General features: G+C 42.3%; 1 protein-coding gene across 3 annotated transcripts in view; it reads left to right on the forward strand.

The window, feature by feature from the left end:
• CTNNA1 (catenin (cadherin-associated protein), alpha 1, 102kDa) overlaps positions 1 to 12,054 on the forward strand; it is a 102,503-nt gene that overhangs the window by 10,357 nt on the left and 80,092 nt on the right. For 2 of the 3 annotated variants that reach the window (XM_009080783.1, XM_009080791.1), the window contains exons 5-6: positions 1,611 to 1,877; positions 4,470 to 4,673. In XM_009080783.1, the coding sequence (XP_009079031.1) occupies positions 1,611 to 1,877; positions 4,470 to 4,673 (471 nt within the window). Of the gene's footprint in view, positions 1 to 1,610; positions 1,878 to 4,469; positions 4,674 to 6,995; positions 7,003 to 12,054 lie in introns of all 3 variants that reach the window. The other variant, XM_009080773.1, reaches the window with a different exon arrangement.

Below are 12,054 nucleotides of genomic sequence, written 5' to 3' on the forward strand. Positions count from 1 at the left end.
TGTACTCTGCCATGTTTAGGAACCTGGAGCTTGTCTGGCAAGCAGGAAGTCTGCTCAGCTGTAGGGTGCTTCTGACAGAGTCTGTTCTAGTAGCATTTGTTCACTTGCTTTAGAATCTTAATGAAATGCTTCTCTCCAAGAATTACACTTCCATTTTGAAGCAGTCCAGGAGTGGGTAAGGAAGGAGAACTGAAATCTGTCCCAGTGCCTGGCACACAGTAGTGGAGCACATTGCTACTGTGATTCTCACAGAGGGACTGAACTTGTCTGTGTATACAGGGAGCAAAAGTCATGGCTGGGCGTAGGTTTACAGCTTTTTCCAAGGAAGTGAGTGGTGATGCTGGTTAGTCTTGCACTGAAATGCCCATTTGAGAAGGGGTTTAAATTTCTGTTTGTTACGGATTTGTTCTGTGTTTGGATAGCTTGTGCTTAACCTTAAATTGCATGTGAAATTTGTTTTGTTCAACAGCGCTTTTGTGACTCATCCCTGTGTAGGTAAGTTTTCAAAAGGAAGCAGAGGTGTGGGCAGTCCCACTTATCAGGAATAGCATAATTCTTGAAGAGCATTTTTTTGCCTCTTTGTTCTGCTGATATGTACAAACCAAAACCGCTTATGCACCTCTGACACTGGTTGGGTTTTTTTGCACAGATTTATCTTAGAAAATAATAAACTGGGTACAGTCTAAAAGGATTTGCCAGTTGGTTATGTGTCTCAAATCTGATTGCAGTAAATGGGAGTAGAGTTGTGATGGCAGTGCAATAATTGTTCCTAAACTGCTTTATGATGGATTGCTCCATGCTATGGGAAGTGGTTGTACAAAATCTGTAAATCTGTGCACTTGCCTGGAGTGCCCTCCCCGCTTGCTATGTATCTTACAGAGGTCACATATTGCCCATTCATTTTTGAAGAGTCTGAAAGATTTTTTTTTCCCCTTTGCTCAGTAAGGCAGTCCTTATCTTCATTTTCATAACCTCTGTTAGATTTAACAGGTAGCTTTAAAATTATGATGCTGCTAATAGTTGTGCTCATTTTTCCTTTTATAAACTTGCTGCTTGCGCTGGACTCAGCAGCTTTATCGAATCCTAGTGCTTCTGTTCCAAAACAGAAGTGATGGTGCTTTAGAGAATTGCAACGGGGAGTGTTTGGGAAAAAAATGGATGGACCTGCTCACTAATCTTACATTAGCAGTAATTACAGTCATTGGATTAATTGTGTCTTATTGGAGGTGAACAAGAAGTTGAATGAGATGATATATTTGTTCTTCTGAAATTAAGAACCTGATTCTCTTGAGGAGAGTAAATGCCATCTTTTAGGTGTGATTAAATGGCTTTCGAAGTGCTGGTCCTCTTGTGTGGGGAGAAGCTCAAATCCAGTGTCAGGTTTTGAATTGTGGAGTAGTGAATTGCCCTACAGTCTTGTGTTTTGTCATTATGAAGCTGGTTGTGTTTAGCAATCAATTGGGCCCTTAAGACTAGGAATACTCAGCAGATGGATTTGAGCATACTAGGCAAACAGCCTGCCTGTCTTTTGGAGATTCAGAGAGAGAGCGTATAGATGTTAAATGTAGGGAATGTTCTTGAATGCTTTTTTTCTATAATTTTCCTAACAGGAGTTGAAAGATGTGGGTCACCGTGATCAAATGGCAGCAGCTAGAGGAATTCTGCAGAAGAACGTTCCCATTCTCTACACGGCATCCCAGGCCTGCCTGCAGCACCCTGATGTTGCTGCTTACAAAGCCAACAGGGACCTGATCTACAAGCAGCTTCAGCAGGCTGTCTCAGGCATCTCCAATGCTGCTCAGGCCACGGCCTCAGATGATGCTGCCCAGCAGCAGGGTGGAGGTGGAGAGCTGGCCTATGCTCTGAACAACTTTGATGTAAGTTTTGAACCCTATATGTAAAGAAAAAACCAAGTGGTAACTCCCAACTCTCATGTTCATTCACCTGGTTTACTAGCAGCAGCTAACTTTTATTTATACTGCCTGAAAGATCATTTTCTACTGAAATACAGCAAGTTGTAGGTAAAGTTGACTTTTTCAAAAGTCTTTTTCCAAACTAAGGTTGATGGAGTATAGAAAGTTATATATGTGGTTCTTGGTGATTGAAGGCTGTCAAGTTAACCAGCTCTGAAATAGTAGTTAGCCTACTGCTACATTAGATGTAATCCCTTGGTTTATTTGGAGTTGATTATTTTGTAATATATTTATGTATTCTTGTAGGTGACAGAAATGATTTATTAGAAGTGAATAATGTATTTTGAATTGCCCAAACTACCTATAGAGAGGAAGATGAAGTGGGAAGTTTAATATGATCTTTGTTTGGGAATGAAGTAATTTCACACTGATGAGTTGTACTGATCTGTCATGTTCTTTCTCGCATTCAGCGTGTGGCTGAGGACAGCCATACTTTTCTGAGATCGTTTTCCTTTTGAAGCCTTTTTGTCTGCCACTAATCCAGCCTCTGAATTTTAAACACCTTAGCACTAACTTACCTCTAGAACCTTATTTAATATTGCAAAGCCATCACTCAGAAGGCATTTAATAGTTGTTTTGCTGGATTCTGCTCACCTTCTTTTCGCTCTTACCGCTCTTGTTCCTCCCCTCTTTGCCATGTTTCTGTTACCTGGGATAAAGTGCTATTTGAGTTCTCCCTGTGCCTGGTGGGAAGCCTTTCTGTGTGATCTCTTGGGTAACAAGAGCTTGTCATGACTGTCTTGTTCTTTGTGACTATGATTTCAGTTTCAAGTCTGCGTTTCTTAAATTTCCTGAGCTGTATGCTCAGTAAGCCTGAGGTGTGTGCCTGAGGTTAGCCCCCACAGGACTGCAGGGGTGAGCATGTATCTGTGGGAGGGGAGGGCAGGCCCTGTGGCAGCACAGTGACCAGGGCTGACTTGGATACATGCAATTGAAGAAACAATTCAGTTCAGGTTTGTGGATTGTCTTATCTCGCTCAAACCTTCTAACAGGACTTGTGATGTATCACTGGATTGTACAATATGAGCTCTCTAAATACATGGCTGGAGCCTACTTGTTGGAGTGTTGCAGTTCACGTGAAGCTTTTGAGCTTTTAATTCCACTCTGAGGCTCTCTAATAACAGCAGTGCTTGATCAGCAACCCAGCTTCCACACACGTTTTGTGTGATAGCTTTGTCATCTCCTCCCTGCCAGAGGAGGCTGGCAAAACAAATGTGTTGAGGTTCTTGGCATATGTTATCCCTTCACTTCATTTTCTGCTACTGCTTGAGTGTTATTGCGCTCTTGTAATAGAGGCTTTGCACACACATGCACCCAGATACTCCAGTGATGGTAAAATATTAAATGGCTACCAGAAGATAACAAGCTGATCATTACCTCTCTTTTCTGATGGTGCAGTTCTGGAGTGGTAACATGCTGCCGTTGTATTAGCCACATAGCTAAAAGTTTCAGGAAAAATGAGGAGTGTACTGGAGAGCACATGCCATGTTGTTGTCCTGCTGTTCTGGCTGCCTGGTTATTCCATAGGGAATATGAAATGTGCTGGCTGGCAGGAGGAGCAGTGGTTGTGATGTGATTGCTGAGGTTAGCTGGTGTACAAACTGTCTGAGGCCTCTCATTTCAAAAAACTTTGGGACTGCTTTTATAATTAGGAAATCCTGTAGTGGGAACAAAACCCATCCAAACCCTAAAAAAACCCACCAAACCTTGAACTGGCCAGATAATTTTTCTTTAGTAAATTATAGATCTGTTTAAATAAATCACCTCTAAGTACTCAAAGGAGATGAACACTTCACAGCTTCTTCATGGGGAACTTGGGTGGTGATATTGGTGCTGTGAGAGTGGATACTGTTTCAGCCTTATGTCTCTCGTTATGACCTGTGCTTACTTATACTCTGGCATGATAAACCTGTGATAATCTTCTGCTTTGAAGAAATTGATTTCTGTGCTGTTTGAAACGTTAGTGTCGATGTTTCACTTGGAAAATTGTTGAGAATACAGTTGTGTTTACCTGCCTAGCAGTGAAGAGAAGAAAGACTGGATGAAGTAAGACAACAGAGCACTATATATAGGGCTAATTTTGGATGTTTTTCTTGTTCATGATGGGATAATTATATCTGACAAGTTAACTAGTGAAGGCATGTCTGGATTGACATGTAGTTAGGAAGAGTTCTGTACTTTGAACCTTATTTGTACTGGCACATTTGATTTTTGCCATTCATGTAATGAGGCTTCCTGTGGCCAAGTTTTGTTTAGCTGTCAGAGCAGCACAAGAAATGACTAGCAATGTAATCTGCTGGGGAACCTTTGAGTAATTTAACAAAACTACTCATAAAAATCCTCCTCAGTGCCAAAATAGTGTGTCGTTTCCCTTTTAATGCTGATCAGGGAGTTGCTTTAAGTGTAGCTGTGCTGGTGACTTAACAGTAACTTACTACTTGGTCTGATTACTGATTTCCAGAACCTTTTTTTTAAAATTTATTTTATTTTTGCTAGAAACAAATTATTGTGGATCCATCGACCTTCAGCGAAGAGCGTTTCAGGCCTTCCCTGGAAGAGCGCCTGGAGAGCATCATTAGTGGTGCAGCCCTGATGGCTGACTCGTCCTGCACACGTGATGACCGACGGGAGCGCATCGTCGCCGAGTGTAATGCGGTGCGACAGGCCTTGCAGGATCTGCTTTCAGAATACATGGGCAACGTGAGTATCTCCTGTCCTGTTTGTACAGTTCGTGTGGTTTGACTCCATGTGATTAGCTCCATTAGTGATGGAATTGAAGCTGTGTGTCTCTAAGCTTGTTTGTTCTGTGCCAAACAATTGGAATAGTAACAGGTAGACCTGAAGGGTTTGTCATGAGGTAGGATGAAAGATAGTTAAATCATCAATGATACTTACCTTAAAATTGGTTTTTAGTCTTCCAAACAACTTTTACCATCTTAAAGTGTTAACCACAGCTTTTATTTTTTGACTGTTAATATTGGTTTGTGTAGAAACTCAGTGGAATTAGTCTGTTTTTCTACTTTGGTTTACATAAAGTAACTGGTGTTATGCAAAAAGTAGTATTTCACTTCTGTTGACTCTTGGAAAGTTTAACTGCCATCTTTTTGGCTAAAGGCATAAATTCTCAGAATCAAGTCAATTTGTTTGAGTAGATGCAATGTATGAAGTGAAATATGTAGTAAGAAATCCGGAGAACAATTTGATATAAATATTGGGCTCTGAGCAGTTTTTTTACAGTGTTTAGACATAGAATGTGCACACAGTATTTGAGGCCTGAGAGTGTTTCTGTGGTTGGAGTAAGTGCCATGTCATGCGGATAAGCATCTGCATTTCAGGGCATTGTGATATAATTCTGGATTTTTCCCCTCCATTGCCCCTTTGTTCTTGTCTCAGTGGGTTTTAATCTGAGTAACTCTTGCTGTGTTGAGATGTGAGGCTAGACTATCATAAGATTTAGCTTATATCTAATTTTTAAACTTAAATACTGTTAAAGCTGATTTTGGAAATAGTTGCAGAAGTGGCAACACCTTAAGCAAACTACGTGGCTGAGGTAAAATTGTCTGGAGAGATCTTAGCAGGAGGTGGTGAAGTCTTATTTATGCTTTTGAACATGTCCAAGCTGAAACTTAGTTCAGACATACCTTTTAGATACCGTTTTTTAGACAGTAGCACTTATTTAGGAACCACACTGTGTTAGGTACCTTACCTTTGAATCTTGCGGTGAAAAGGGCTTCAGTGTAGAGTAAAACTGGTCCAAAGGCTGCCATGTGCAGATTGGGGTGGTAGAATTCGGAGAACAGATGCAGTGTGTGGTAGAGAGAAAGGAAAACAAGGATTTATGTTTATCAAACACAAGGACAAAGTAATTGAACAAAACTGAAAGTCTAGTCTGATGTAGCCTGCGGGCTGAGATAGGTACTTCATGTAGTCTGTCTTAATTGCTTGTGAAAGTAGCTTGTGCTCAGCATTGACATTATGTGGAACTTCAGACTGCAGCTGGGAGGCAAGCCGTGAAGTTGTGCCATTTGCGACTCCTTTGAGCAGCGTGTTTTATTAGTATATAAAGCATCAGCAGTAATCCCTCCAACAAATGTGCTGCTGGATTGGATGGAGCCTTGTCGGCGTGATTCAGAGCGAAGCAGTCACATAATTCAACATAGGGAAGAAGTGAATGCTTGGTCTTGCATGTAAGAGTTGGTGCATTTGCCTCATTCAAAGTTGGTCAATACTCACGTGACAGTGTGGAGCTTTGACCTCCTCTCACAGAAGTGCATGTCCTCCTCCTTTGCTGTGTGCTCTTGTCTCTGATACACGAGTTAAAGTAATCATGCTGAGATGGAAAGAATGTATTGCCTCTGTTATCTCTTCTAACACATTGTGAAATTAGTGGAGCATACTGAATTTTTTAAAGTCACTGCTATGTTATGATTGTAGACAGTGTAGTTGGGGAAATGAGATTAAAAATTCAGTGAAATGGAGTGGAAAAAGCAATTGATAACTTATGGTGAAAATGTGGGATGGTGTGTAAAAATCCATACTATAAACCCCTCCGTGATTAAGCTGAAGAATGACTAATAGTTGGGAATCTAAACAGTGAAGATGGTTTGATACATCTACAGGAAGTGTAGGGATGTGCTGACTTAGAGTAGTGGCAGAGGAAATGTCATTTCATGTATATGTATGACATACCCACAGTCACAGCTCCTGGTATGCTTTCTTCCAGTCTGCCTTTGAAGGAGGATGTGAATTGGGCATTAAATCTGTTAATTGTACAGCACTTGCAGTGCCCAAGTGATAGAGTGAGAGGTATTTATGGGCCAAGTGTAAAAACTCAGAGAAGATTGGATGAGGAATGGACTGTAAAAGAACAGGAATGTCTGAGGCAGATTCCCTTTTGGCTTTAAATGCCTTTCCTTTTAGTGACTTCCTCTAGCTTTTTGGATTTTCTTTCCTATCTCTGGCAATGGTAAGACTATTTGCTAGGTAGTTTGTAACACAGAGATTAATGTTTTGGTTGCAGAGTGTCACTGTTTCTCTGTGCCTGTCCTTGAGGGTCTGTAAGTGTGCAAGGGTTGCAGGCTGTGTTACGGTGCGTGGCAGAAGTAACAGTTTTCAGTAACAAACTGAATTGTAGGATCTTTTGACCTCTGCTGCATCTGCTGGCGTGATGAATCCTGTGATTATGCCTCTAAGAGGAAGGGCAAGATCTGCCTGTTCAGTACTTTGTTACAGACATTTGAATCCCATTTTTCTTAGATTGAGGTCTGTGTGTGTATGTGTTCTTTCCTTTGAGCACACCTTTCTTGCCATTTTCAATTTTAGTCCTTAGTCAGAATAACTTTGTACATCAAGGCCTGTCATGACAGGATTCAGTAGTCGATCCCACAAGCTAAAGGTCAGGAATAGGGAGCTGTGTAGTTTTAATTGCACCAAGTATCCCCTGAGTGCTAGCAGTCTGCAGCTCAGGTACTTCCAGTGCTGGCTTTGCCAGCTGCGTTCAGTGGTTCTTGATGGGTTTTCCCCCGATGAGTCTGTGTAGTTTCTTTCTAAACCCATATAAACGTACAGCATCCATAATCTTCCTGAGCAAGTAGCTCTCCTGCTTAAATGGCTGCTGTGTGAAGAAACATCTCCTTTTGTACTGCAGCAGAACGACCTTGCGTGTGTTGTGTTGGATGTTCCTCCTCATTTAAGGAAAGACCCTGAGCAGCTACTCATTGCCCATCCTTTCCTAGGCCACTTATATTGTTTCAGAGCCATATCGTGTCGGAGACTTTGGTCTTACCTTCCCTAGAATTAAGTGTTCTAGTTTTATGAAGTCTTGCCATAAATGAGGTACTCAACACCACCTCTGAGCTTTGGCTGTGCCCCGGTATCAGACGGCGTGGTAGGTTCTGATGGGGTTTGTAGAGTCAAAGTCTCATTGCGTTGTGTGTGCCAGCATTTCATAGGAGTTTGCCTCACCTAATTTTAGCTCAGTCCTGTGGGCTAGTTAGCATTTGATGTGGTAGTTGCTGTCTCCTTGTGTAGATACACTCAGAGAATTCAGCTCATGTGGCCTGGGCAGAGTCCAAGATGAGAATCGCAGCACATGAAACAAGTGACTGTGAGATGAGTTTCAAAAGTGCACTGCTCATGTGAGCCAAAATGCTGGCATGGACACATTCCCCCATCTCCTCCTGGAGTTCCATATTCCCTATGAGTTTTGGGGACCAGAACTCTATCCGCCATTCAGGATTCAGGTAGTATCACCATATCTCCTGGTTTTGTTCTGTAGTCCTCAGCTACCAATGCCTAACACTTGATGTGGTCTCGTTAGCTGCTGTGCATGGAGGGGGCTCCGTGGATCCCCAGGATTTAGCTTCTGAGCCATAGTGGCAGGAGTCTGTTTGTGTGGATGTTAGGTGAGATGGGCTTTCATTACCTACGTCAGCTGAACTTCATCGGCCACCTGGTGACCCAGCCACTTGGTTTGTAAGCCATATTCCTTAAAATGCCAGCTCTTCATCCCTGAGTTGTAGCATCTGATTCTTTACCTTTTCCTCCTCCTCCTCCTCTTTACTTTGACTAGGGAAAGCTGTTTTCTATGATAGCTTTTGCTCGTGTTTCACAATTCTAATAGAAAATAGTTGTCCTTTTTAAACTTGCATTTCTGATCCCCCCTGCATTGGAATAGCAAACATGGATGTCTATTTGCATCTGGGTTTTATTACTTGGAGTAAACTTGATTCTTACTGCTAGTGCTGAATGGCAGAGCAAGAAGAGGAAGACCTAAAGGAATTCATTGTTGATTCTGATGTACGCTGTAAAAGCAGAGCAGTCCAAGGTCTTGGTTCTGGGATTAACTGCCTGGAATGCAGTAAGTTGGCCATATAAGTTGTAGCTAAGTTTGTAATATAACTCACAGATGGCAAGATCCACGTCTTTGTGTGATCTGTGGCAGTCCGACATTTTTGGTGCGTGTTTTATTAATTAAATTAAAGAATTTCAAAGTGTATTTGACTTTAGTTGGACATTGATTTCAGACTTAGGTAGGGCAAGATAGACAAACCATCCAATTGAATGATGTTGAGATTAATAGTGCCCTAATGAAGAAGCTAGTAAGAAATGTTACAAAATGCAATGGAAACAGTCTTTTGTGTCTAAGTCCGTAGCCCTGTGGGTACACATTGACCAGTTGCTGTTTGCTCCAAATAAAAGGTATGAGGCAGCAGCTGGTGTGATTCCTCTTCCAGTGCAGTGTAGTTACAATCAACATTTCTGCTCATCTATTCTATGCTACTCAACTCTGCCTCAAATTTATCTATGTAGTTTTCATTGCAGTTATGTTATCTAAACTTCTTAAAGGAAATGCATTGAAAAAAAGAACAGTGGGCTGACAGCTGAAATATTCCTGTATTTTTGAGAAGCAAGCTGTTTGTAGAGTGGAGAGGTAAGGGAACGTGTCCACAGACACACAAATCCACAAACTCTTAAGTTGTGACAGGTATGTGCTCTGCTCTGTAGCCCCTGTGGGTGTTAGTAGCACAAGACCTGGGCAGCTTGCCTTGATGTTAGCTGCTGTGTTAGGTATGGTAAACCCTGGGTGTGGTAGGGTTGGGACTGGGGTTTGCAGTTGGGATTCAGCAGGGCAGAAAGTGCAGCCTGTACCCTGGAAGTGTAACCAGCAGTTTCCAGGCTGCTCTCTGTGCCTTCAATGTCCAGAAGAGAGCAATTAATCTGATTGACATGTAAGATTGGGAAAAAACACTTCCTTGAGCTTTTGACTGTCCATTTTTATTGCTTGATGCAAGTGCCCTGAGGGCTGGGGTCAGTTGCGCTCCGTTCCACGCACGCTGCTGTAGAGCCACTCGGAAGCTGTGGTCAGAGGTGGCACAATTTCATATGCACAGGAGCATGCAGAGAGCTCTCGTTTTGAGTCTATTCTGTACCCCATCAATTTCTAATGCATATAGCTACCCTTTCATACACACACCAGTAACTCAGCCATGTACTAGCATAAACATTGTCAGGAATTGCAGTTTGGCTAGTATGGAATGCGAACCCGGAGCCCCATTGTGTACCACATGCTCTTGTACAATAAAATCCCTTGTTACTACATTTGGAAACGATAAATCATGTTACATAAAGTAGCTTGACAGGTCCTATTTCAATGGGAATTTTAATGCTTTCGTATTAACATTCTGACTGTGTCCTTAACTGTCTGGATTGCATTAGAGGTGCTTGGCAGCAAATGGAGAAAAGCCATTGGGAGCTGGTTTCAGAGCAGGCATTCAAGGCACATGTCATTTCAGGCTGGGCATTTTTTTCTTCCCCAGTTTCCATCTTCTCTTTGGCCTCAAGTGGTTGAATACCATAGCTGGGTCTGGTTGGTGATGGGGTTTGTACTTAGAGTGTTAGATTTTAATCTAACTTACCTTCCAGTTGTGCCATACTAGTGTAAGTGAGGTGGTTGGAGCTCAGGCTGCAGCACTGCACTGCCTTGGAGGAGCTCTCGCAGGCCAGTATGGGTTGGATCTCAGGGTATCTGAAGGAGGTCTCAACACTTCTGGTTTTGGACTTGGTAGGCTTGCTAAATGCTTGTTTTGCACCCTGTGTCTGTGTTCAATGTGCTTGAGGAAATGTACTCCACACAAGAACTGTTTCCTTAATCTTAATTGCACTATTTTGCTGTTCTTTCCTAAGCTTCTTTGAGCATCTCTGATACTTTAAAGTGATTGGGCAGGAAAGTGCCTGGTTTATCTATTCAATATCTACTGGGAGAAATCATTTGTCTTCAGAGCAAAGGATATTTCTACTGCTGACACATTTGCAATTTATGGAATGGAGCTGTGTTTTCATTATGAACTTGCCTATTAATAATGTTGATCCACAGCTTTGTGTTCCCATCCAGGACCCAAGCTTGGAAGTGGACATGTGAATTTTCTCATGACTCTAAAACCCATTTATAGCAAGTGTCTATATGTTGAGAGGGCTCTTGCATAGCCTTTTTAATGAAAGCATCTGTTCGTGTGGATATAGATGTGAATTAAAATGGCAGTGATCTTTATTTATGCTGATAAAAATTGTGCCTTGAGATAATCTGCACTTTCTTTTTTAATATTGTTTGTCAGTTTAAGATGCCTGAATGCTGACGTGATGGACGTGGTTTGAAAGCCTGGATGGGTTTTCCTCTCATGGACTCTGCTGCTCAGTAGAGAGCTGTGCTGTTGTGCTGGGCTCTAATTTCCATAGACATTATCAGTTTGACAAAGATGCTGCTTTTAAAACCAGAACTCTTCTGAAGTGATACAGTTTTTAAGTTTAATGCTTACAGGCTGCCATAGAGTAAATAATTGAGCATTCTTGAAGTGAAGCCTGATGAGAATTTCACACTGCATCAGTCGGGCATTTTGAGGCCACAGAAATGAGCTTCCAGGTTGTTTACCCAACACCATCCTGGTCTGGGACTTAGCGTGGGGTGCATTTTCAGAAGATCCTCTGGCAACTCCTGTTTCTTAGGGAGTAATACAAGGGCCTAGGGAAATAAACAGAGGCCAGCTCATGCAAAGTTTTGTCAGCCTTGTGAGCTTTGCTTTTTAAAGCTGTTCAGAGCTCCCTGTCACCCCTGTGGTTACCCTGAGCTCATCCTAATGTGCATGTGGAATTGCTGGTTTAGAGATCCCAAACAACTCCAGGTGCTCAGCACCAGAGGGGAGGGAGCGCTGCACATCTGGGCTCCAGTTGTTTGCTGTGGCTGGGGGTACGTGTTGGTGCAGCCAGACTCTGAGCATGCCAGACCATTGATTTCAGTGGCACAACTTGGAAGTCCTGAATGCTTTTTCAGGCCCAAGACAACTTTTGTGCTCTGCAGTGAGAATGCCTTTCTTAAAGAAGTATATGGCTGGCTTAGTGTCTCCTGAAGAAAACCTAGCAAAGCCCCAGCACTCACAGCTCAGCTCTAGTTCCAGCAGTCTACTGAAGTCTTAAATCATTGCTGCCCTCCATGCACTGCCTGCAGCCTCTGCTGTTTGTTCGGCACAAACCTGCTAGTGAGAACTCTTAAATTGAACAGTTTTGACAGTAGCTGGGACTTAGTCTG

Source organism: Acanthisitta chloris, unplaced genomic scaffold (genome assembly GCF_000695815.1).
Source record: "Acanthisitta chloris isolate BGI_N310 unplaced genomic scaffold, ASM69581v1 scaffold11230, whole genome shotgun sequence".
NCBI classification, from domain to species: Eukaryota; Metazoa; Chordata; class Aves; order Passeriformes; family Acanthisittidae; genus Acanthisitta; species Acanthisitta chloris.